Source organism: Giraffa tippelskirchi, chromosome 11 (genome assembly GCF_054371585.1).
Source record: "Giraffa tippelskirchi isolate mGirTip1 chromosome 11, T2T-mGirTip1v1.2.pri, whole genome shotgun sequence".
NCBI lineage: Eukaryota > Metazoa > Chordata > Mammalia > Artiodactyla > Giraffidae > Giraffa > Giraffa tippelskirchi.
Genome location: NC_137285.1, coordinates 77,745,186 through 77,768,994, shown reverse-complemented (window position 1 = coordinate 77,768,994; position 23,809 = coordinate 77,745,186). Strand labels below are relative to the sequence as shown.

At 54.9% G+C, this 23,809-nt stretch overlaps 2 protein-coding genes and 1 long non-coding RNA gene across 3 annotated transcripts in view; 1 reads left to right on the top strand and 2 right to left on the bottom strand.

Annotated features, from left to right (window-relative positions):
* The window catches only part of LOC145527683 (uncharacterized), a 154,885-nt gene that overhangs the window by 14,325 nt on the left and 116,751 nt on the right, over positions 1-23,809 (top strand). The window contains exons 3-5 of the long non-coding RNA XR_014069852.1: positions 972-1,083; positions 8,602-8,713; positions 16,233-16,344. This is a non-coding gene — a long non-coding RNA (uncharacterized LOC145527683). The remainder of the gene's footprint in view (positions 1-971; positions 1,084-8,601; positions 8,714-16,232; positions 16,345-23,809) is intronic.
* On the bottom strand, positions 10,739-16,053 carry LOC145527681 (uncharacterized). The gene is made up of 3 exons (XM_081545738.1): positions 12,364-16,053; positions 11,652-11,964; positions 10,739-11,399 (listed from the first exon to the last, which is right to left on the bottom strand). The coding sequence occupies exons 1-3, from the start codon at positions 12,496-12,498 to the stop codon at positions 10,771-10,773; spliced, it is 1,077 nt and encodes a 358-aa protein (XP_081401864.1). The 5' UTR covers positions 12,499-16,053; the 3' UTR covers positions 10,739-10,770.
* Positions 18,378-23,690, bottom strand: LOC145527682 (uncharacterized). Its single transcript, XM_081545739.1, has 3 exons — positions 19,995-23,690; positions 19,283-19,595; positions 18,378-19,030 (listed from the first exon to the last, which is right to left on the bottom strand). Exons 1-3 carry the CDS (start codon positions 20,127-20,129, stop codon positions 18,402-18,404), a joined length of 1,077 nt encoding a protein of 358 aa, XP_081401865.1. The 5' UTR covers positions 20,130-23,690; the 3' UTR covers positions 18,378-18,401.

Genomic DNA, 23,809 nt, shown 5'->3' with positions numbered 1-23,809 from the left:
GTTCCTGAGTGGCTTTGGAGACCTTGTGGGAAGTTTGGTTGCATTGGAGTTTGCATTTCCACCTTGATTCGATTCACACTGTTCTGCCCTCAGGGACACTGTCAAGGGGGAGTGAGGAGCAGCCTGCATTTCCAGCAGTGACCACACGGTGGGGCGAGTGCTGCTCTCCCCTCTGGGAGCCCCAGGCCACAGGCATCCCAGTGAGGAGCCAGCTCTGTGCTCAGCTGAAAGGAGTTAGTCTCTCAGGAGCCTCTGAACCCTTGCCTTTGGATCACCCAGGTTGGGCACTTACTGGGACAGAAAAAATTGCCCTGAATTCCATGGACGGAAGAGCCTGGCTGTGTAGAGTTCGTGGGTTGCCGTGAATCAGACACAACTGAGGACACAAAAATTCAATAGATTAAAACACTTTTGGGGGGTGGGGGGGAGTGAAAGGGGGTGATGTGGGGTTTTTTGTCTTATATAACAGCCAAGGGAAATCTACCTTAAACCTAATTTCACATAGATGGGAAAGGTATAGCTCTCCGTCACCCTATTAAAAAAAAAAAAACTACTAAACTTTTCTGAAAGTTTATTTAGTAGCTTCCTTGAGCAGTTCATTGTGAAGCTTTTTTTTTTTTTTTCTGTGACATTGGCCTCATTAAAAAGTACGGTTTGCCTTTACTAGATAATTTTGTTCATTGGTTTCTTAGGGAACCTTGGTAATCTTTGAGTTTCCTGGGGAGTATGGTCACATGACCTGGCCCTGGGCAATCGGTGCGTTCCACCTCCCTGGCCACTGTGATTGGCTCCGGGCTGGGGCAGTGCCCAATCGGGGCCCAGGGCCGGGCCTCACGTTGGAAGCCAGGGGAAGACGAGCTCTCGTCCTGCTGGGGTAGGGGAAGGGGTGGGGCCGGGGGAGGTCAGGCTCCAGCAGTGGGAGGGGCGTGAGGTCCGCCTGCGGCAGTTGGTGACCTTCCTGCTCCCCTCAGGGCAGAGCCGCCGGCCTGAGAATGAGGGCGCTGCTGAGCCCAGGGGCTGGGATGGCCCGTTGCTGCTGTGGTCCCAGAGCTCCACCCGAGACCTGAGGGAAGCCGTCTGCCCGTGAGTCCTCTCCCGCTTGTCTGTCAGCTTGTTTGAAGCATGCTGGGTTTTCTGCCCAGCTGGCTAAGGGGAGTCCCTGGAAATGCAAGGGTGTGGGTTTTGGCAGACTTCAGGGAAGACATGCCAGATGAGCCTGGGAGACTCCTGCTTAATCTGGATTCAGGAGATATCTCTTCGGGCCAGCTAGTAATTGTAGGATAAGCCTAATGAGTCTTCAGAGGATGAAGAGAGTAACGTGCCAAGGTAGCAATCGATGTCCTCATTCGAGAGGATGAAGCTGGTGCTCAGAGAAGGGGGGAGCTTGGCCACAGCAAGGAGGTGTGCACCCAGACAGAACCCCCAGATCTGGCCCTTGGAGCTCAGGGAGGCCACTGGTGTGGCTTGTCCCTGTGGCAGGGGCCGAGGCACGCAGCCCACCCCGATTCCTGCGGGGGCCTGACTTGGGAAGTGCCATCTGGTAGCTTTGAGACTCACCAAACCAAATTGCACTGGAGAGAGGAAGGACGCCTTCCTTCATCCACCCCCCACCCCCGCCGGATTCCCACATACCCTGACCCCTTTCTCTTGATTTCGGAGCCATTTCCGGAGTCCCGCTCATATGACCTCATTCGAAGTGCACTGTGGACGAGCTCCCATCTGCAGCTGCTACCACAGCAGCCAAGGGCTCTAGCTCCTGAGTACCTCCCTTCCTTTGGAACTTGGGGGCCCTCTACTCCCCACTTGCACACCACAGACCTTTGCTGAGGATTGTGGGGACCCTCACTCAGTTTGCAGCACGTTGTAGCCATCCCTGTCGTCTCAATACCTCCCTTGAAACTCAGCTTGTGAGCTCCTTTGGAGCAGCGTGGCCCACCTGGCTGCAACGGAAGAGACACAGCTGACAGTGAAACAACAGCTTAGATCTGAGAGCCGGAAAGCTCTGTCAAAAGGGACCTCCCTCTTCACACCGTAGAGGCTGTAGGAGCCGCCAGGCTTTCAGAACCAGCGCTGGGGCCAAAATGACTCCACAGCTGTTTTCCTTCCTGGGGAGGGTTCTGGCTCGAGTGGGAATGGCTCAAGTCTCCTAAGGTTCTGAAAGCCCACTGTGTGCAGATTCACGGTACACAGAGAGGAGAAGGTGGAGTCCTGCCCTGGAGGTGGTCACAGCTCACGGATGAGCCAGGCAGGCAGGCAGGCAGGGCATGAGAACACCTGAGCTGCCTTCATGAGTGAATGGTGTGGGGGCAGAGGAAGAGAAGCCGGTCTGCTCCCTCGTGTGGTGCCCAGGGCAGGTTGTCCCCAGAGGAAACCCTTACGACGGCGAGGACTATCACTGCTGTTTCCCAAGGGGTTCCGTCGGTGCGTGTCTTGCCCGGAGCGCTCAGGCCGTCTCTCAAGTACACTGGCCATGGGCATTGCCTCTCCTTGGAACTTCCCATGTGTTTCTCTTTTTTATGGAACAGTGATTTTCTAGAGGGGTTCTGGGCCACAAGGATGTTGTGTCATTTTCAAGCCTTCTGTCATGAAGAACGCTTTCCTGGGCGTTGGGGTGGTTTGTTGTTCCAGCTCCCTTTCTTGGCTTCTTTTGGGAGCTGGTGCAACAAGACGAGCTCAGCCTCTGCCTTCTGGCTGAGATGTCACCCTTCAAACATCAATGCCTGCCTGGAGATAATGATGGCAGTTGCCAAAAGGGCTTCGTTTGGCACATGGTATCTTGAAAGGACGTACACCGTCCTTTCAGCTATAAAAGACTAGTTCAAATGACATAAAAATGAGAACTCTCCAATGGAGTCTTACAGTAGGTGGAGAGTCCGAAAAACACTCCTTCAGTCATTTCACTGAGAGTCATTGATTGGGGACACCAAGAATATAGGAAGGAACGCACAAAGAAAAGATGAAATTGTGTTCAGGATCGGGGGGAGGGATGAACAGGGCGTGCTTGCCTTGAATCCAGGCTTTGTTGGGGGGTGGGGCATAAAGATCAAACGGGTCTGAAACTACAAAGTGGTGATGGTACCACAGTATCACCAGAGTTACACAACAGTGTTCCCAAATTGCAACAATAATGAAAAAGTTTACTAATCCCAACTTAACCAACAAAAATCCAGGAAACCATACAAAAAAGTAAACATCACCAGAAAGGTGGAAACAAACCAAATGCAAAGCAGTTCAGGGGAAAGGAACTCCACGTCCCCTGGGGGCAGACCGAGTTGCCGGCGTCCACGGTGAGCAGACAGGGATGGAGGCTGCAGAGCCGACCGCTCCCCTGGACGTGGTGTTTCCGGCAAGGGCTCTGGGTCTCTGTCCAGAGCGGGGGCTCGTTCTCCCTGCAGGGCTGGGTGAGTGATCGTGGGCGTCTGGGTGTTGCGCGGCAGCCAGGGCAGGCTCTCCCTGCCGAGGCGGTGACTCCTCCTCTGCCTCGGGTTCTCCTGCCAGAGCCCGAGCAGGTACAGGTGCACGTGGAGGTGGAGGTTCTGGCTGAGGGGGTGGGACATCAGTGCCTGGGACTGGGGGTCCTGCAGGCAGGGAGATCCGATCTGCCCGGTGTGCTGGCCAGTACCCAGCTGGCCTGGTGTCTCTGCGAGGGCAAGTCTCGCTTCTCCATCTGCCCTCGGTGGATCCCTGGGTCCTGCACCTGGAGCCACCACCTGTGTGGGGACAGGTCTGGGAAGTGGAGCCTGGTTCCAGTTGGAGGCCAGTGCTAGAGCTGGGGGAGAAGCAAAGTTTGCCCACAGGCCAGCCTTGGCATGTGCGTATCCCGGGAAAGAAAGCTTCCAAGAGATTCCCAAAGAATACCCGGCGTCGGATGTCTTTTGGGACTGAAGTGTGCAAGATGGGGGGCGGGGGGTGTGAGGCCAGCGCTTGCTGCAGGCCCAGCAGCAGCTTTCGGGGACTCGCCCCTGTGTAGCTCAGCACCCCCTCCCCACACACTCCCGTGCACCAGCCCCAGCGTCCTCACCTCTGTGCTCTGGCGTGCTGGGCTCCAGGTCCTCCTGCTGCCTCAGAGGCCGGGGTTCTCGGGACTCTGGGTCGGAGCCGGGTGTGCTGAGCTCCGTGGCAGCCTCAGACTGGGCCGCCGGCTGTATCCTGGGCGGTGTCTCGGCAGCAGGCCTTCCCCGCCTCCGCTTCTCCCCCGTTGGGGCTGATGCCTCCGTGTGCACGCTCACCTGGAGCCTGCACTGGGCCTCACGGGCGGGGGGGTGGTCCTCCGACCCCTCCCTCCGGGAGGTGGATGGGGTGTCCCCGTCCTCGGCCTCATCACGTGGGAAGCTCTGCAACGACAGTGACCGTCAGCCAGCCATGCTGGGAGTTTTCCGAGCTGGGCCTGGCCAGTGGAGCCACTGCTTCTGCCTGCTCGAACTTCTCTTCCCAGGAGGCTCAGAGACGTGTGTCTGCTCAGATCCCCACCCGGGAGGAAAGAGACCCACCTGAGGGTGTGAGGTCAGCCTGGGCGGCCGCCGCTGCCCGCACTCTCCCCATCCCGCCCAGCCTGCTCTCCCCTGGGGTGTGGACACAACTTGTCCGCAGGCTTCTGACCCCACATCCGCCTGGGCTTCCTTGAGGGAGACACACCCCGAGAAACCCGCATCCCCACACACAGGCAAAGGACCCGGTGTTTCCGGGTGGCATGGGAGAGGTGGCCTGGCCTGGCCTGGGGCTCCGCGTGTTACCTTTCTGTTTCTCCGGGCAAAGGGCCAGAGGCCTCTCGGGGGTGCCCTGAGCCAACGTCGACAGGGTGCCCGCGCACACTGCCTGTGAGCACTCCTGAGGCCCCAGCCTCTGGGCAGGGGCAAACAGCAGAACATCTTGGCAGCAAGTGATCTGGCTGGGGGCTCCTCTCCGCTCTGGAGGCCTGGATACCGGGTCGTGGGTTCTGTTGTGTTCTGTTGCCGGCAGGTGACATCATCTCCTGGGGTTCGTGCTGAGGTCCCTTCCCCAAAACTTCCCAAGGGAATCTCTGGGTTTCTGACTGCTCGACCACCCCCCTTAGGCCATGCGCAGGCACAGTGACACCCACACAGCCCAGCCCACAGCCCTGGGGAGGCCTGTGTGCAGCCAGGGCCTGAGCTCCGACGACCCGGCTGCTCTCAGACCAGGCTCCTTCTTCTCATAAGTGGTGTGGCCCTGGACAAGCATATGCCCCTCAGGGTTGCCCCAGTCTCTCCAACTGCAGAGTGGGGGTCATTCTCCCATCTGCTTCCTAGGCCTGTCGGCCTACGAGCAGCTCCATGCCTTTCCACCTGGGGCCGATATCACGTGGAGCTCGTGCGCTGAGACTTCAGAAAGAAAGATTCCATCCAGGGCTGACACAGCACAGAATGGGGCAGAACGAGGCCTGGATGCGCCGTGGTACCCAGGAAAAGGCACTCCCCCTCCTGACTGTTTTGAGACCCCGCATCCAAGTTGGAGGACCGAAAGGAAGACTCGAAGGTCTCCCTCTCTTATAGAAAAGAGTAGCCAACTTTCTGGTCCTCTGTTTCCATTGAGATTCTGTTCAAGTGTCCCAGCTCGGCTTCTGCGGGTGGCTGAGCTTCTAATGGCTCCCTGCGTTCTTGTCTTTTCCTCTCCAAACCTTCCGTCCTTTTCCCCCTTCTGGGGTGGAAGGGCGCTGTCATTGCTTCTACCTTCGAGACAGATTGAGGAAAAGTCTGGACCATCGACTCCCTTCCTCTCTTTGGTTGCGTGTCTCTCTCTGGCTGTGTCCCTCTCTTTTCCTTTCTCAATTCCGTCTGTGTCTTCCTCTTTCTCTCTCGTGTGTGGATGGATGGATGCTAGGGGTGCACATGTATATGATTGGATGAGGGTTATGTCTTAGGGATAGGTTAGAGGGAGAGAAAGGCTTTAGGTCGGAGTTGGTCATGGGGGAAGGGTCAAGGGTGGTGGTGGTGTTTCTTGGAATCTGAGTGCTGTGCATTCTTCGTCTCTTTCCATATGAACCCCTTCTCAGATACACCACTTACAAGGAGTCTCTCGTGTTCCGTTTCCTATCTTTTGCATTTGTGAATGCTTAGCTTCTCTGTTGTGAAGAGGTTCCATTGGATGGAAACCCATTGGTGTACTTCGTTTACCTCTTTCCCTTACTTGAAGAGACCCATTTCGACCTCCGCCCAGCAAATGGCAAGGAGACTCTGATGTTAAGGAGCCTTTGACCTACGCTTCTTTCTAGCTATCTCATGACATCAGTCTTTAGGGTGAGGTTTTTCCCCGATAATGAGGTGGTCTGAGATCAAAACCAATAGCGTTCTTCAGATGTAGCTGTCTGGTTTTCCCATGGACATTGATTGAAGAGGCTTTCTTGTTCCCATTTGGATATTCTCCCCTTCTGTGTCAGAGATGAGTTGACCATGGATGCTGGGGTTTGTTTCTGGACCCTCAACGTTATTCCATCGATCTGGATCTGTGTGTGTTGTTGTATTCCCAATAGCATACTGTCCTGCTGCTGCTGCTGCGGCTAAGTCACTTCAGTCGTGTCTGACTCTGCGCGACCCCATGGCCTGCAGTCTACCAGGCTCCTCCATCCAGGGAATTTTCCAGGCAAGAGTACTGGAGTGGGTCGCCATTGCCTTCTCCGATATTCTCCTGAGGATCCTAGTTTGGTCGTCTAATTTCCTTTCACACAACCTTGGATGTCCGTATCGGGGCTTTTTCTTTGGGTTGTATTGACAGTTTAGGCTCTTTTCTGTTTCCGTAACCCCTTTTGCAATTCTTTGTTCGGTGCGAAAATGCATTGGCATTTTGGGAGGAATAGCATCGAAGCTGTGGATTGCCTTGTGGGGCTGTGACATCATTTTCCCATAGGAATTCGTTCAAGGCCTGAGCACAGCTTCTCTTTCCAGTGATTGGTGTGGGCTTGATCTTCCTTCTTCCATCTCTCGCTGTTTTGTGAGAACAGGTCCATCCTTCCCTTCTGGGGTAGATGGACTCGTGGGTATCACTTCAGTGAATGGCATTGTCAGTGGGGGTGATAAAACCCTTCTCATTGGAAGACTTTGCTGTGAGTATTAGAAATGCAAGTGACTTCTCTTCCCCTTCCTCCCTGTCCATCTCTCAGAGCCACCGGGAAACAGAGGCCTCATCCAGGGTCACACAGGCCTGAGTGGGTGCAACTAGACTGTTGTTTCTTCAGGCCCTCAGTGCTGGACATCATCCGGGATACTCTGTGTGTGTCTTCCTCAGTCTGGTGTCCCTTCAGACCTTTCCCTAGTTTTCACAGGCTTGTTGTGTTGGTGTTCTTTGTCTGTTTGGAGACACATCCTTGATAAGCTTTGTGTTTCCACTCATTCGTCTCATGATGTATGACCTGTCTTTTGCTTTTGTCATGAGGTCTTTCCCACAGAAGATATCTTTGATTTTGCAAAGTCCACTGTATTCTCTGGGTTTTTCTGTGGACTGCCTTTTAGTTTTGTGTGTGAAGACTCAAAGCACGTGTCCGGTTTCTGCTCATTGTTCTTCTAGATTTGTGACAAGTTTTCATGGCAAGTTTGTCTAGGGATAACTGGAAGTGAACTCGGTGTAAGGTGTCAAGTCCCCATCTCCATTCATGTCATCCCCTGCAGTTTCCAATTCCCTGTTCCTGAGTGGCTTTGGAGACCTTGTGGGAAGTTTGGTTGCATTGGAGTTTGCATTTCCACCTTGATTCGATTCACACTGTTCTGCCCTCAGGGACACTGTCAAGGGGGAGTGAGGAGCAGCCTGCATTTCCAGCAGTGACCACACGGTGGGGCGAGTGCTGCTCTCCCCTCTGGGAGCCCCAGGCCACAGGCATCCCAGTGAGGAGCCAGCTCTGTGCTCAGCTGAAAGGAGTTAGTCTCTCAGGAGCCTCTGAACCCTTGCCTTTGGATCACCCAGGGTGGGCACTTACTGGGACAGAAAAAATTGCCCTGAATTCCATGGACGGAAGAGCCTGGCTGTGTAGAGTTCGTGGGTTGCCGTGAATCAGACACAACTGAAGACACAAAAATTCAATAGATTAAAACACTTTTGGGGGGTGGGGGGGAGTGAAAGGGGGTGATGTGGGGTTTTTTGTCTTATATAACAGCCAAGGGAAATCTACTTTAAACCTAATTTCACATAGATGGGAAAGGTATAGCTCTCCGTCACCCTATTAAAAAAAAAAAAACTACTAAACTTTTCTGAAAGTTTATTTAGTAGCTTCCTTGAGCAGTTCATTGTGAAGCTTTTTTTTTTTTTCTGTGACATTGGCCTCATTAAAAAGTATGGTTTGCCTTTACTGGATAATTTTGTTCATTGGTTTCTTAGGGAACCTTGGTAATCTTTGAGTTTCCTGGGGAGTATGGTCACATGACCTGGCCCTGGGCAATCGTTGCGTTCCACCTCCCTGGCCACTGTGATTGGCTCCGGGCTGGGGCAGTGCCCTATCGGGGCCCAGGGCCGGGCCTCACGTTGGAAGCCAGGGGAAGACGAGCTCTCGTCCTGCTGGGGTAGGGGAAGGGGTGGGGCCGGGGGAGGTCAGGCTCCAGCAGTGGGAGGGGCGTGAGGTCCGCCTGCGGCAGTTGGTGACCTTCCTGCTCCCCTCAGGGCAGAGCCGCCGGCCTGAGAATGAGGGCGCTGCTGAGCCCAGGGGATGGGATGGCCCGTTGCTGCTGTGGTCCCAGAGCTCCACCCGAGACCTGAGGGAAGCCGTCTGCCCGTGAGTCCTCTCCCGCTTGTCTGTCAGCTTGTTTGAAGCATGCTGGGTTTTCTGCCCAGCTGGCTAAGGGGAGTCCCTGGAAATGCAAGGGTGTGGGTTTTGGCAGACTTCAGGGAAGACATGCCAGATGAGCCTGGGAGACTCCTGCTTAATCTGGATTCAGGAGATATCTCTTCGGGCCAGCTAGTAATTGTAGGATAAGCCTAATGAGTCTTCAGAGGATGAAGAGAGTAACGTGCCAAGGTAGCAATCGATGTCCTCATTCGAGAGGATGAAGCTGGTGCTCAGAGAAGGGGGGGGCTTGGCCACAGCAAGGAGGTGTGCACCCAGACAGAACCCCCAGATCCGGCCATTGGAGCTCAGGGAGGCCACTGGTGTGGCTTGTCCCTGTGGCAGGGGCCGAGGCACGCAGCCCACCCCGATTCCTGCGGGGGCCTGACTTGGGAAGTGCCATCTGGTAGCTTTGAGACTCACCAAACCAAATTGCACTGGAGAGAGGAAGGACGCCTTCCTTCATCCACCCCCCACCCCCGCCGGATTCCCACATACCCTGACCCCTTTCTCTTGATTTCGGAGCCATTTCCGGAGTCCCGCTCATATGACCTCATTCGAAGTGCACTGTGGACGAGCTCCCATCTGCAGCTGCTACCACAGCAGCCAAGGGCTCTAGCTCCTGAGTACCTCCCTTCCTTTGGAACTTGGGGGCCCTCTACTCCCCACTTGCACACCACAGACCTTTGCTGAGGATTGTGGGGACCCTCACTCAGTTTGCAGCACGTTGTAGCCATCCCTGTCGTCTCAATACCTCCCTTGAAACTCAGCTTGTGAGCTCCTTTGGAGCAGCGTGGCCCACCTGGCTGCAACGGAAGAGACACAGCTGACAGTGAAACAACAGCTTAGATCTGAGAGCCGGAAAGCTCTGTCAAAAGGGACCTCCCTCTTCACACCGTAGAGGCTGTAGGAGCCGCCAGGCTTTCAGAACCAGTGCTGGGGCCAAAATGACTCCACAGCTGTTTTCCTTCCTGGGGAGGGTTCTGGCTCGAGTGGGAATGGCTCAAGTCTCCTAAGGTTCTGAAAGCCCACTGTGTGCAGATTCACGGTACACAGAGAGGAGAAGGTGGAGTCCTGCCCTGGAGGTGGTCACAGCTCACGGATGAGCCAGGCAGGCAGGCAGGCAGGGCATGAGAACACCTGAGCTGCCTTCATGAGTGAATGGTGTGGGGGCAGAGGAAGAGAAGCCGGTCTGCTCCCTCGTGTGGTGCCCAGGGCAGGTTGTCCCCAGAGGAAACCCTTACGACGGCGAGGACTATCACTGCTGTTTCCCAAGGGGTTCCGTCGGTGCGTGTCTTGCCCGGAGCGCTCAGGCCGTCTCTCAAGTACACTGGCCATGGGCATTGCCTCTCCTTGGAACTTCCCATGTGTTTCTCTTTTTTATGGAACAGTGATTTTCTAGAGGGGTTCTGGGCCACAAGGATGTTGTGTCATTTTCAAGCCTTCTGTCATGAAGAACGCTTTCCTGGGCGTTGGGGTGGTTTGTTGTTCCAGCTCCCTTTCTTGGCTTCTTTTGGGAGCTGGTGCAACAAGACGAGCTCAGCCTCTGCCTTCTGGCTGAGATGTCACCCTTCAAACATCAATGCCTGCCTGGAGATAATGATGGCAGTTGCCAAAAGGGCTTCGTTTGGCACATGGTATCTTGAAAGGACGTACACCGTCCTTTCAGCTATCAAAGGCTAGTTCAAATGACATAAAAATGAGAACTCTCCAATGGAGTCTTACAGTAGGTGGAGAGTCCGAAAAACACTCCTTCAGTCATTTCACTGAGAGTCATTGATTGGGGACACCAAGAATATAGGAAGGAACGCACAAAGAAAAGATGAAATTGTGTTCAGGATCGGGGGAAGGGATGAACAGGGCGTGCTTGCCTTGAATCCAGGCTTTGTTGGGGGGTGGGGCATAAAGATCAAACGGGTCTGAAACTACAAAGTGGTGATGGTACCACAGTATCACCAGAGTTACACAACAGTGTTCCCAAATTGCAACAATGATGAAAAAGTTTACTAATCCCAACTTAACCAACAAAAATCCAGGAAACCATACAAAAAATGAAACATCACCAGAAAGGTGGAAACAAACCAAATGCAAAGCAGTTCAGGGGAAAGGAACTCCACGTCCCCTGGGGGCAGACCGAGTTGCCGGCGTCCACGGTGAGCAGACAGGGATGGAGGCTGCAGAGCCGACCGCTCCCCTGGACGTGGTGTTTCCGGCAAGGGCTCTGGGTCTCTGTCCAGAGCGGGGGCTCGTTCTCCCTGCAGGGCTGGGTGAGTGATCGTGGGCGTCTGGGTGTTGCGCGGCAGCCAGGGCAGGCTCTCCCTGCCGAGGCGGTGACTCCTCCTCTGCCTCGGGTTCTCCTGCCAGAGCCCGAGCAGGTACAGGTGCACGTGGAGGTGGAGGTTCTGGCTGAGGGGGTGGGACATCAGTGCCTGGGACTGGGGGTCCTGCAGGCAGGGAGATCCGATCTGCCCGGTGTGCTGGCCAGTACCCAGCTGGCCTGGTGTCTCTGCGAGGGCAAGTCTCGCTTCTCCATCTGCCCTCGGTGGATCCCTGGGTCCTGCACCTGGAGCCACCACCTGTGTGGGGACAGGTCTGGGAAGTGGAGCCTGGTTCCAGTTGGAGGCCAGTGCTAGAGCTGGGGGAGAAGCAAAGTTTGCCCACAGGCCAGCCTTGGCATGTGCGTATCCCGGGAAAGAAAGCTTCCAAGAGATTCCCAAAGAATACCCGGCGTCGGATGTCTTTTGGGACTGAAGTGTGCAAGATGGGGGGCGGGGGGTGTGAGGCCAGCGCTTGCTGCAGGCCCAGCAGCAGCTTTCGGGGACTCGCCCCTGTGTAGCTCAGCACCCCCTCCCCACACACTCCCGTGCACCAGCCCCAGCGTCCTCACCTCTGTGCTCTGGCGTGCTGGGCTCCAGGTCCTCCTGCTGCCTCAGAGGCCGGGGTTCTCGGGACTCTGGGTCGGAGCCGGGTGTGCTGAGCTCCGTGGCAGCCTCAGACTGGGCCGCCGGCTGTATCCTGGGCGGTGTCTCGGCAGCAGGCCTTCCCCGCCTCCGCTTCTCCCCCGTTGGGGCTGATGCCTCCGTGTGCACGCTCACCTGGAGCCTGCACTGGGCCTCACGGGCGGGGGGGTGGTCCTCCGACCCCTCCCTCCGGGAGGTGGATGGGGTGTCCCCGTCCTCGGCCTCATCACGTGGGAAGCTCTGCAACGACAGTGACCGTCAGCCAGCCATGCTGGGAGTTTTCCGAGCTGGGCCTGGCCAGTGGAGCCGCTGCTTCTGCCTGCTCGAACTTCTCTTCCCAGAAGGCTCAGAGACGTGTGTCTGCTCAGATCCCCACCCGGGAGGAAAGAGACCCACCTGAGGGTGTGAGGTCAGCCTGGGCGGCCGCCGCTGCCCGCACTCTCCCCATCCCGCCCAGCCTGCTCTCCCCTGGGGTGTGGACACAACTTGTCCGCAGGCTTCTGACCCCACATCCGCCTGGGCTTCCTTGAGGGAGACACACCCCGAGAAACCCGCATCCCCACACACAGGCAAAGGACCCGGTGTTTCCGGGTGGCATGGGAGAGGTGGCCTGGCCTGGCCTGGGGCTCCCCGTGTTACCTTTCTGTTTCTCCGGGCAAAGGGCCAGAGGCCTCTCGGGGGTGCCCTGAGCCAACGTCGACAGGGTGCCCGCGCACACTGCCTGTGAGCACTCCTGAGGCCCCAGCCTCTGGGCAGGGGCAAACAGCAGAACATCTTGGCAGCAAGTGATCTGGCTGGGGGCTCCTCTCCGCTCTGGAGGCCTGGATACCGGGTCGTGGGTTCTGTTGTGTTCTGTTGCCGGCAGGTGACATCATCTCCTGGGGTTCGTGCTGAGGTCCCTTCCCCAAAACTTCCCAAGGGAATCTCTGGGTTTCTGACTGCTCGACCACCCCCCTTAGGCCATGCGCAGGCACAGTGACACCCACACAGCCCAGCCCACAGCCCTGGGGAGGCCTGTGTGCAGCCAGGGCCTGAGCTCCGACGACCCGGCTGCTCTCAGACCAGGCTCCTTCTTCTCATAAGTGGTGTGGCCCTGGACAAGCATATGCCCCTCAGGGTTGCCCCAGTCTCTCCAACTGCAGAGTGGGGGTCATTCTCCCATCTGCTTCCTAGGCCTGTCGGCCTACGAGCAGCTCCATGCCTTTCCACCTGGGGCCGATATCACGTGGAGCTCGTGCGCTGAGACTTCAGAAAGAAAGATTCCATCCAGGGCTGACACAGCACAGAATGGGGCAGAACGAGGCCTGGATGCGCCGTGGTACCCAGGAAAAGGCACTCCCCCTCCTGACTGTTTTGAGACCCCGCATCCAAGTTGGAGGACCGAAAGGAAGACTCGAAGGTCTCCCTCTCTTATAGAAAAGAGTAGCCAACTTTCTGGTCCTCTGTTTCCATTGAGATTCTGTTCAAGTGTCCCAGCTCGGCTTCTGTGGGTGGCTGAGCTTCTACTGGCTCCCTGCGTTCTTGTCTTTTCCTCTCCAAACCTTCCGTCCTTTTCCCCCTTCTGGGGTGGAAGGGCGCTGTCATTGCTTCTACCTTCGAGACAGATTGAGGAAAAGTCTGGACCATCGACTCCCTTCCTCTCTTTGGTTGCGTGTCTCTCTCTGGCTGTGTCCCTCTCTTTTCCTTTCTCAATTCCGTCTGTGTCTTCCTCTTTCTCTCTCGTGTGTGGATGGATGGATGCTAGGGGTGCACATGTATATGATTGGATGAGGGTTATGTCTTAGGGATAGGTTAGAGGGAGAGAAAGGCTTTAGGTCGGAGTTGGTCATGGGGGAAGGGTCAAGGGTGGTGGTGGTGTTTCTTGGAATCTGAGTGCTGTGCATTCTTCGTCTCTTTCCATATGAACCCCTTCTCAGATACACCACTTACAAGGAGTCTCTCGTGTTCCGTTTCCTATCTTTTGCATTTGTGAATGCTTAGCTTCTCTGTTGTGAAGAGGTTCCATTGGATGGAAACCCATTGGTGTACTTCGTTTACCTCTTTCCCTTACTTGAAGAGACCCATTTCGACCTCCGCCCAGCAAATGGCAAGGAGACTCTGATGTTAAGGAGCCTTTGACCTACGCTTCTTTCTAGCTATCTCATGACATCAGTCTTTAGGGTGAGGTTTTTCCCCGATAATGAGGTGGTCTGAGATCAAAACCAATAGCGTTCTTCAGATGTAGCTGTCTGGTTTTCCCATGGACATTGATTGAAGAGGCTTTCTTGTTCCCATTTGGATATTCTCCCCTTCTGTGTCAGAGATGAGTTGACCATGGATGCTGGGGTTTGTTTCTGGACCCTCAACGTTATTCCATCGATCTGGATCTGTGTGTGTTGTTGTATTCCCAATAGCATACTGTCCTGCTGCTGCTGCTGCGGCTAAGTCACTTCAGTCGTGTCTGACTCTGCGCGACCCCATGGCCTGCAGTCTACCAGGCTCCTCCATCCAGGGAATTTTCCAGGCAAGAGTACTGGAGTGGGTCGCCATTGCCTTCTCCGATATTCTCCTGAGGATCCTAGTTTGGTCGTCTAATTTCCTTTCACACAACCTTGGATGTCCGTATCGGGGCTTTTTCTTTGGGTTGTATTGACAGTTTAGGCTCTTTTCTGTTTCCGTAACCCCTTTTGCAATTCTTTGTTCGGTGCGAAAATGCATTGGCATTTTGGGAGGAATAGCATCGAAGCTGTGGATTGCCTTGTGGGGCTGTGACATCATTTTCCCATAGGAATTCGTTCAAGGCCTGAGCACAGCTTCTCTTTCCAGTGATTGGTGTGGGCTTGATCTTCCTTCTTCCATCTCTCGCTGTTTTGTGAGAACAGGTCCATCCTTCCCTTCTGGGGTAGATGGACTCGTGGGTATCACTTCAGTGAATGGCATTGTCAGTGGGGGTGATAATTCCCTTCTCATTGGAAGACTTTGCTGTGAGTATTAGAAATGCAAGTGACTTCTCTTCCCCTTCCTCCCTGTCCATCTCTCAGAGCCACCGGGAAACAGAGGCCTCATCCAGGGTCACACAGGCCTGAGGGGGTGCAACTAGACTGTTGTTTCTTCAGGCCCTCAGTGCTGGACATCATCCGGGATACTCTGTGTGTGTCTTCCTCCGTCTGGTGTCCCTTCAGACCTTTCCCTAGTTTTCACAGGCTTGTTGTGTTGGTGTTCTTTGTCTGTTTGGAGACACATCCTTGATAAGCTTTGTGTTTCCACTCATTCGTCTCATGATGTATGACCTGTCTTTTGCTTTTGTCATGAGGTCTTTCCCACAGAAGATATCTTTGATTTTGCAAAGTCCACTGTATTCTCTGGGTTTTTCTGTGGACTGCCTTTTAGTTTTGTGTGTGAAGACTCAAAGCACGTGTCCGGTTTCTGCTCATTGTTCTTCTAGATTTGTGACAAGTTTTCATGGCAAGTTTGTCTAGGGATAACTGGAAGTGAACTCGGTGTAAGGTGTCAAGTCCCCATCTCCATTCATGTCATCCCCTGCAGTTTCCAATTCCCTGTTCCTGAGTGGCTTTGGAGACCTTGTGGGAAGTTTGGTTGCATTGGAGTTTGCATTTCCACCTTGATTCGATTCACACTGTTCTGCCCTCAGGGACACTGTCAAGGGGGAGTGAGGAGCAGCCTGCATTTCCAGCAGTGACCACACGGTGGGGCGAGTGCTGCTCTCCCCTCTGGGAGCCCCAGGCCACAGGCATCCCAGTGAGGAGCCAGCTCTGTGCTCAGCTGAAAGGAGTTAGTCTCTCAGGAGCCTCTGAACCCTTGCCTTTGGATCACCCAGGGTGGGCACTTACTGGGACAGAAAAAATTGCCCTGAATTCCATGGACGGAAGAGCCTGGCTGTGTAGAGTTCGTGGGTTGCCGTGAATCAGACACAACTGAGGACACAAAAATTCAATAGATTAAAACACTTTTTGGGGGTGGGGGGGAGTGAAAGGGGGTGATGTGGGGTTTTTTGTCTTATATAACAGCCAAGGGAAATCTACTTTAAACCTAATTTCACATAGATGGGAAAGGTATAGCTCTCCGTCACCCTATTAAAAAAAAAAAAACTACTAAACTTTTCTGAAAGTTTATTTAGTAGCTTCCTTGAGCAGTTCATTGTGAAGCTTTTTTTTTTTTTTCTGTGACATTGGCCTCATTAAAAAGTACGGTTTGCCTTTACTGGATAATTTTGTTCATTGGTTTCTTAGGGAACCTTGGTAATCTTTGAGTTTCCTGGGGAGTATGGTCACATGACCTGGCCCTGGGCAATCGGTGCGTTCCACCTCCCTGGCCACTGTGATTGGCTCCGGGCTGGGGCAGTGCCCAATCGGGGCCCAGGGCCGGGCCTCCCGTTGGAAGCCAGGGGAAGACGAGCTCTCGTCCTGCTGGGGTAGGGGAAGGGGTGGGGCCGGGGGAGGTCAGGCTCCAGCAGTGGGAGGGGCGTGAGGTCCGCCTGCGGCAGTTGGTGACCTTCCTGCTCCCCTCAGGGCAGAGCCGCCGGCCTGAGAATGAGGGCGCTGCTGAGCCCAGGGGCTGGGATGGCCCGTTGCTGCTGTGGTCCCAGAGCTCCACCCGAGACCTGAGGGAAGCCGTCTGCCCGTGAGTCCTCTCCCGCTTGTCTGTCAGCTTGTTTGAAGCATGCTGGGTTTTCTGCCCAGCTGGCTAAGGGGAGTCCCTGGAAATGCAAGGGTGTGGGTTTTGGCAGACTTCAGGGAAGACATGCCAGATGAGCCTGGGAGACTCCTGCTTAATCTGGATTCAGGAGATATCTCTTCGGGCCAGCTAGTAATTGTAGGATAAGCCTAATGAGTCTTCAGAGGATGAAGAGAGTAACGTGCCAAGGTAGCAATCGATGTCCTCATTCGAGAGGATGAAGCTGGTGCTCAGAGAAGGGGGGAGCTTGGCCACAGCAAGGAGGTGTGCACCCAGACAGAACCCCCAGATCCGGGCATTGGAGCTCAGGGAGGCCACTGGTGTGGCTTGTCCCTGTGGCAGGGGCCGAGGCACGCAGCCCACCCCGATTCCTGCGGGGGCCTGACTTGGGAAGTGCCATCTGGTAGCTTTGAGACTCACCAAACCAAATTGCACGGGAGAGAGGAAGGACGCCTTCCTTCATCCACCCCCCACCCCCGCCGGATTCCCACATACCCTGACCCCTTTCTCTTGATTTCGGAGCCATTTCCGGAGTCCCGCTCATATGACCTCATTCGAAGTGCACTGTGGACGAGCTCCCATCTGCAGCTGCTACCACAGCAGCCAAGGGCTCTAGCTCCTGAGTACCTCCCTTCCTTTGGAACTTGGGGGCCCTCTACTCCCCACTTGCACACCACAGACCTTTGCTGAGGATTGTGGGGACCCTCACTCAGTTTGCAGCACGTTGTAGCCATCCCTGTCGTCTCAATACCTCCCTTGAAACTCAGCTTGTGAGCTCCTTTGGAGCAGCGTGGCCCACCTGGCTGCAACGGAAGAGACACAGCTGACAGTGAAACAACAGCTTAGATCTGAGAGCCGGAAAGCTCTGTCAAAAGGGACCTCCCTCTTCACACCGTAGAGGCTGTAGGAGCCGCCAGGCTTTCAGAACCAGTGCTGGGGCCAAAATGACTCCACAGCTGTTTTCCTTCCTGGGGAGGGTTCTGGCTCGAGTGGGAATGGCTCAAGTCTCCTAAGGTTCTGAAAGCCCACTGTGTGCAGATTCACGGTACACAGAGAGGAGAAGGTGGAGTCCTGCCCTGGAGGTGGTCACAGCTCACGGATGAGCCAGGCAGGCAGGCAGGCAGGGCATGAGAACACCTGAGCTGCCTTCATGAGTGAATGGTGTGGGGGCAGAGGAAGAGAAGCCGGTCTGCTCCCTCGTGTGGTGCCCAGGGCAGGTTGTCCCCAGAGGAAACCCTTACGACGGCGAGGACTATCACTGCTGTTTCCCAAGGGGTTCCGTCGGTGCGTGTCTTGCCCGGAGCGCTCAGGCCGTCTCTCAAGTACACTGGCCATGGGCATTGCCTCTCCTTGGAACTTCCCATGTGTTTCTCTTTTTTATGGAACAGTGATTTTCTAGAGGGGTTCTGGGCCACAAGGATGTTGTGTCATTTTCAAGCCTTCTGTCATGAAGAACGCTTTCCTGGGCGTTGGGGTGGTTTGTTGTTCCAGCTCCCTTTCTTGGCTTCTTTTGGGAGCTGGTGCAACAAGACGAGCTCAGCCTCTGCCTTCTGGCTGAGATGTCACCCTTCAAACATCAATGCCTGCCTGGAGATAATGATGGCAGTTGCCAAAAGGGCTTCGTTTGGCACATGGTATCTTGAAAGGACGTACACCGTCCTTTCAGCTATCAAAGGCTAGTTCAAATGACATAAAAATGAGAACTCTCCAATGGAGTCTTACAGTAGGTGGAGAGTCCGAAAAACACTCCTTCAGTCATTTCACTGAGAGTCATTGATTGGGGACACCAAGAATATAGGAAGGAACGCACAAAGAAAAGATGAAATTGTGTTCAGGATCGGGGGAAGGGATGAACAGGGCGTGCTTGCCTTGAATCCAGGCTTTGTTGGGGGGTGGGGCATAAAGATCAAACGGGTCTGAAACTACAAAGTGGTGATGGTACCACAGTATCACCAGAGTTACACAACAGTGTTCCCAAATTGCAACAATGATGAAAAAGTTTACTAATCCCAACTTAACCAACAAAAATCCAGGAAACCATACAAAAAAGTAAACATCACCAGAAAGGTGGAAACAAACCAAATGCAAAGCAGTTCAGGGGAAAGGAACTCCACGTCCCCTGGGGGCAGACCGAGTTGCCGGCGTCCACGGTGAGCAGACAGGGATGGAGGCTGCAGAGCCGACCGCTCCCCTGGACGTGGTGTTTCCGGCAAGGGCTCTGGGTCTCTGTCCAGAGCGGGGGCTCGTTCTCCCTGCAGGGCTGGGTGAGTGATCGTGGGCGTCTGGGTGTTGCGCGGCAGCCAGGGCAGGCTCTCCCTGCCGAGGCGGTGACTCCTCCTCTGCCTCGGGTTCTCCTGCCAGAGCCCGAGCAGGTACAGGTGCACGTGGAGGTGGAGGTTCTGGCTGAGGGGGTGGGACATCAGTGCCTGGGACTGGGGGTCCTGCAGGCAGGGAGATCCGATCTGCCCGGTGTGCTGGCCAGTACCCAGCTGGCCTGGTGTCTCTGCGAGGGCAAGTCTCGCTTCTCCATCTGCCCTCGGTGGATCCCTGGGTCCTGCACCTGGAGCCACCACCTGTGTGGGGACAGGTCTGGGAAGTGGAGCCTGGTTCCAGTTGGAGGCCAGTGCTAGAGCTGGGGGAGAAGCAAAGTTTGCCCACAGGCCAGCCTTGGCATGTGCGTATCCCGGGAAAGAAAGCTTCCAAGAGATTCCCAAAGAATACCCGGCGTCGGATGTCTTTTGGGACTGAAGTGTGCAAGATGGGGGGCGGGGGGTGTGAGGCCAGCGCTTGCTGCAGGCCCAGCAGCAGCTTTCGGGGACTCGCCCCTGTGTAGCTCAGCACCCCCTCCCCACACACTCCCGTGCACCAGCCCCAGCGTCCTCACCTCTGTGCTCTGGCGTGCTGGGCTCCAGGTCCTCCTGCTGCCTCAGAGGCCGGGGTTCTCGGGACTCTGGGTCAGAGCCGGGTGTGCTGAGCTCCGTGGCAGCCTCAGACTGGGCCGCCGGCTGTATCCTGGGCGGTGTCTCGGCAGCAGGCCTTCCCCGCCTCCGCTTCTCCCCCGTTGGGGCTGATGCCTCCGTGTGCACGCTCACCTGGAGCCTGTACTGGGCCTCACGGGCGGGGGGGTGGTCCTCCGACCCCTCCCTCCGGGAGGTGGATGGGGTGTCCCCGTCCTCGGCCTCATCACGTGGGAAGCTCTGCAACGACAGTGACCGTCAGCCAGCCATGCTGGGAGTTTTCCGAGCTGGGCCTGGCCAGTGGAGCCGCTGCTTCTGCCTGCTCGAACTTCTCTTCCCAGAAGGCTCAGAGACGTGTGTCTGCTCAGATCCCCACCCGGGAGGAAAGAGACCCACCTGAGGGTGTGAGGTCAGCCTGGGCGGCCGCCGCTGCCCGCACTCTCCCCATCCCGCCCAGCCTGCTCTCCCCTGGGGTGTGGACACAACTTGTCCGCAGGCTTCTGACCCCACATCCGCCTGGGCTTCCTTGAGGGAGACACACCCCGAGAAACCCGCATCCCCACACACAGGCAAAGGACCCGGTGTTTCCGGGTGGCATGGGAGAGGTGGCCTGGCCTGGCCTGGGGCTCCCCGTGTTACCTTTCTGTTTCTCCGGGCAAAGGGCCAGAGGCCTCTCGGGGGTGCCCTGAGCCAACGTCGACAGGGTGCCCGCGCACACTGCCTGTGAGCACTCCTGAGGCCCCAGCCTCTGGGCAGGGGCAAACAGCAGAACATCTTGGCAGCAAGTGATCTGGCTGGGGGCTCCTCTCCGCTCTGGAGGCCTGGATACCGGGTCGTGGGTTCTGTTGTGTTCTGTTGCCGGCAGGTGACATCATCTCCTGGGGTTCGTGCTGAGGTCCCTTCCCCAAAACTTCCCAAGGGAATCTCTGGGTTTCTGACTGCTCGACCACCCCCCTTAGGCCATGCGCAGGCACAGTGACACCCACACAGCCCAGCCCACAGCCCTGGGGAGGCCTGTGTGCAGCCAGGGCCTGAGCTCCGACGACCCGGCTGCTCTCAGACCAGGCTCCTTCTTCTCATAAGTGGTGTGGCCCTGGACAAGCATATGCCCCTCAGGGTTGCCCCAGTCTCTCCAACTGCAGAGTGGGGGTCATTCTCCCATCTGCTTCCTAGGCCTGTCGGCCTACGAGCAGCTCCATGCCTTTCCACCTGGGGCCGATATCACGTGGAGCTCGTGCGCTGAGACTTCAGAAAGAAAGATTCCATCCAGGGCTGACACAGCACAGAATGGGGCAGAACGAGGCCTGGATGCGCCGTGGTACCCAGGAAAAGGCACTCCCCCTCCTGACTGTTTTGAGACCCCGCATCCAAGTTGGAGGACCGAAAGGAAGACTCGAAGGTCTCCCTCTCTTATAGAAAAGAGTAGCCAACTTTCTGGTCCTCTGTTTCCATTGAGATTCTGTTCAAGTGTCCCAGCTCGGCTTCTGCGGGTGGCTGAGCTTCTACTGGCTCCCTGCGTTCTTGTCTTTTCCTCTCCAAACCTTCCGTCCTTTTCCCCCTTCTGGGGTGGAAGGGCGCTGTCATTGCTTCTACCTTCGAGACAGATTGAGGAAAAGTCTGGACCATCGACTCCCTTCCTCTCTTTGGTTGCGTGTCTCTCTCTGGCTGTGTCCCTCTCTTTTCCTTTCTCAATTCCGTCTGTGTCTTCCTCTTTCTCTCTCGTGTGTGGATGGATGGATGCTAGGGGTGCACATGTATATGATTGGATGAGGGTTATGTCTTAGGGATAGGTTAGAGGGAGAGAAAGGCTTTAGGTCGGAGTTGGTCATGGGGGAAGGGTCAAGGGTGGTGGTGGTGTTTCTTGGAATCTGAGTGCTGTGCATTCTTCGTCTCTTTCCATATGAACCCCTTCTCAGATACACCACTTACAAGGAGTCTCTCGTGTTCCGTTTCCTATCTTTTGCATTTGTGAATGCTTAGCTTCTCTGTTGTGAAGAGGTTCCATTGGATGGAAACCCATTGGTGTACTTCGTTTACCTCTTTCCCTTACTTGAAGAGACCCATTTCGACCTCCGCCCAGCAAATGGCAAGGAGACTCTGATGTTAAGGAGCCTTTGACCTACGCTTCTTTCTAGCTATCTCATGACATCAGTCTTTAGGGTGAGGTTTTTCCCCGATAATGAGGTGGTCTGAGATCAAAACCAATAGCGTTCTTCAGATGTAGCTGTCTGGTTTTCCCATGGACATTGATTGAAGAGGCTTTCTTGTTCCCATTTGGATATTCTCCCCTTCTGTGTCAGAGATGAGTTGACCATGGATGCTGGGGTTTGTTTCTGGACCCTCAACGTTATTCCATCGATCTGGATCTGTGTGTGTTGTTGTATTCCCAATAGCATACTGTCCTGCTGCTGCTGCTGCGGCTAAGTCACTTCAGTCGTGTCTGACTCTGCGCGACCCCATGGCCTGCAGTCTACCAGGCTCCTCCATCCAGGGAATTTTCCAGGCAAGAGTACTGGAGTGGGTCGCCATTGCCTTCTCCGATATTCTCCTGAGGATCCTAGTTTGGTCGTCTAATTTCCTTTCACACAACCTTGGATGTCCGTATCGGGGCTTTTTCTTTGGGTTGTATTGACAGTTTAGGCTCTTTTCTGTTTCCGTAACCCCTTTTGAAATTCTTTGTTCGGTGCGAAAATGCATTGGCATTTTGGGAGGAATAGCATCGAAGCTGTGGATTGCCTTGTGGGGCTGTGACATCATTTTCCCAATAGGAATTCGTTCAAGGCCTGAGCACAGCTTCTCTTTCCAGTGATTGGTGTGGGCTTGATCTTCCTTCTTCCATCTCTCGCTGTTTTGTGAGAACAGGTCCATCCTTCCCTTCTGGGGTAGATGGACTCGTGGGTATCACTTCAGTGAATGGCATTGTCAGTGGGGGTGATAATTCCCTTCTCATTGGAAGACTTTGCTGTGAGTATTAGAAATGCAAGTGACTTCTCTTCCCCTTCCTGCCTGTCCATCTCTCAGAGCCACCGGGAAACAGAGGCCTCATCCAGGGTCACACAGGCCTGAGGGGGTGCAACTAGACTGTTGTTTCTTCAGGCCCTCAGTGCTGGACATCATCCGGGATACTCTGTGTGTGTCTTCCTCAGTCTGGTGTCCCTTCAGACCTTTCCCTAGTTTTCACAGGCTTGTTGTGTTGGTGTTCTTTGTCTGTTTGGAGACACATCCTTGATAAGCTTTGTGTTTCCACTCATTCGTCTCATGATGTATGACCTGTCTTTTGCTTTTGTCATGAGGTCTTTCCCACAGAAGATATCTTTGATTTTGCAAAGTCCACTGTATTCTCTGGGTTTTTCTGTGGACTGCCTTTTAGTTTTGTGTGTGAAGACTCAAAGCACGTGTCCGGTTTCTGCTCATTGTTCTTCTAGATTTGTGACAAGTTTTCATGGCAAGTTTGTCTAGGGATAACTGGAAGTGAACTCGGTGTAAGGTGTCAAGTCCCCATCTCCATTCATGTCATCCCCTGCAGTTTCCAATTCCCTGTTCCTGAGTGGCTTTGGAGACCTTGTGGGAAGTTTGGTTGCATTGGAGTTTGCATTTCCACCTTGATTCGATTCACACTGTTCTGCCCTCAGGGACACTGTCAAGGGGGAGTGAGGAGCAGCCTGCATTTCCAGCAGTGACCACACGGTGGGGCGAGTGCTGCTCTCCCCTCTGGGAGCCCCAGGCCACAGGCATCCCAGTGAGGAGCCAGCTTTGTGCTCAGCTGAAAGGAGTTAGTCTCTCAGGAGCCTCTGAACCCTTGCCTTTGGATCACCCAGGGTGGGCACTTACTGGGACAGAAAAAATTGCCCTGAATTCCATGGACGGAAGAGCCTGGCTGTGTAGAGTTCGTGGGTTGCCGTGAATCAGACACAACTGAGGACACAAAAATTCAATAGATTAAAACACTTTTTGGGGGTGGGGGGGGAGTGAAAGGGGGTGATGTGGGGTTTTTTGTCTTATATAACAGCCAAGGGAAATCTACTTTAAACCTAATTTCACATAGATGGGAAAGGTATAGCTCTCCGTCACCCTATTAAAAAAAAAAAAACTACTAAACTTTTCTGAAAGTTTATTTAGTAGCTTCCTTGAGCAGTTCATTGTGAAGCTTTTTTTTTTTTTTTTTTCTGTGACATTGGCCTCATTAAAAAGTACGGTTTGCCTTTACTGGATAATTTTGTTCATTGGTTTCTTAGGGAACCTTGGTAATCTTTGAGTTTCCTGGGGAGTATGGTCACATGACCTGGCCCTGGGCAATCGGTGCGTTCCACCTCCCTGGCCACTGTGATTGGCTCCGGGCTGGGGCAGTGCCCAATCGGGGCCCAGGGCCGGGCCTCACGTTGGAAGCCAGGGGAAGACGAGCTCTCGTCCTGCTGGGGTAGGGGAAGGGGTGGGGCCGGGGGAGGTCAGGCTCC

What these genes read in the sequence shown, in the direction of transcription:
- LOC145527681 (XM_081545738.1), bottom strand. Translation starts at nt 12,498, where the DNA reads ATGTTCTGCTGTTTGCCCCTGCCCAGAGGCTGGGGCCTCAGGAGTGCT. An exon ending in TTGCCCGGAGAAACAGAAAG is followed by an intron (nt 11,965 to 12,363) that starts GTAACACGGGGA and finishes CTGTCGTTGCAG; the next exon opens with AGCTTCCCACGTGATGAGGC. An exon ending in CAGCACGCCAGAGCACAGAG is followed by an intron (nt 11,400 to 11,651) that starts GTGAGGACGCTG and finishes CTTCTCCCCCAG; the next exon opens with CTCTAGCACTGGCCTCCAAC.
- LOC145527682 (XM_081545739.1), bottom strand. Translation starts at nt 20,129, where the DNA reads ATGTTCTGCTGTTTGCCCCTGCCCAGAGGCTGGGGCCTCAGGAGTGCT. An exon ending in TTGCCCGGAGAAACAGAAAG is followed by an intron (nt 19,596 to 19,994) that starts GTAACACGGGGA and finishes CTGTCGTTGCAG; the next exon opens with AGCTTCCCACGTGATGAGGC. An exon ending in CAGCACGCCAGAGCACAGAG is followed by an intron (nt 19,031 to 19,282) that starts GTGAGGACGCTG and finishes CTTCTCCCCCAG; the next exon opens with CTCTAGCACTGGCCTCCAAC.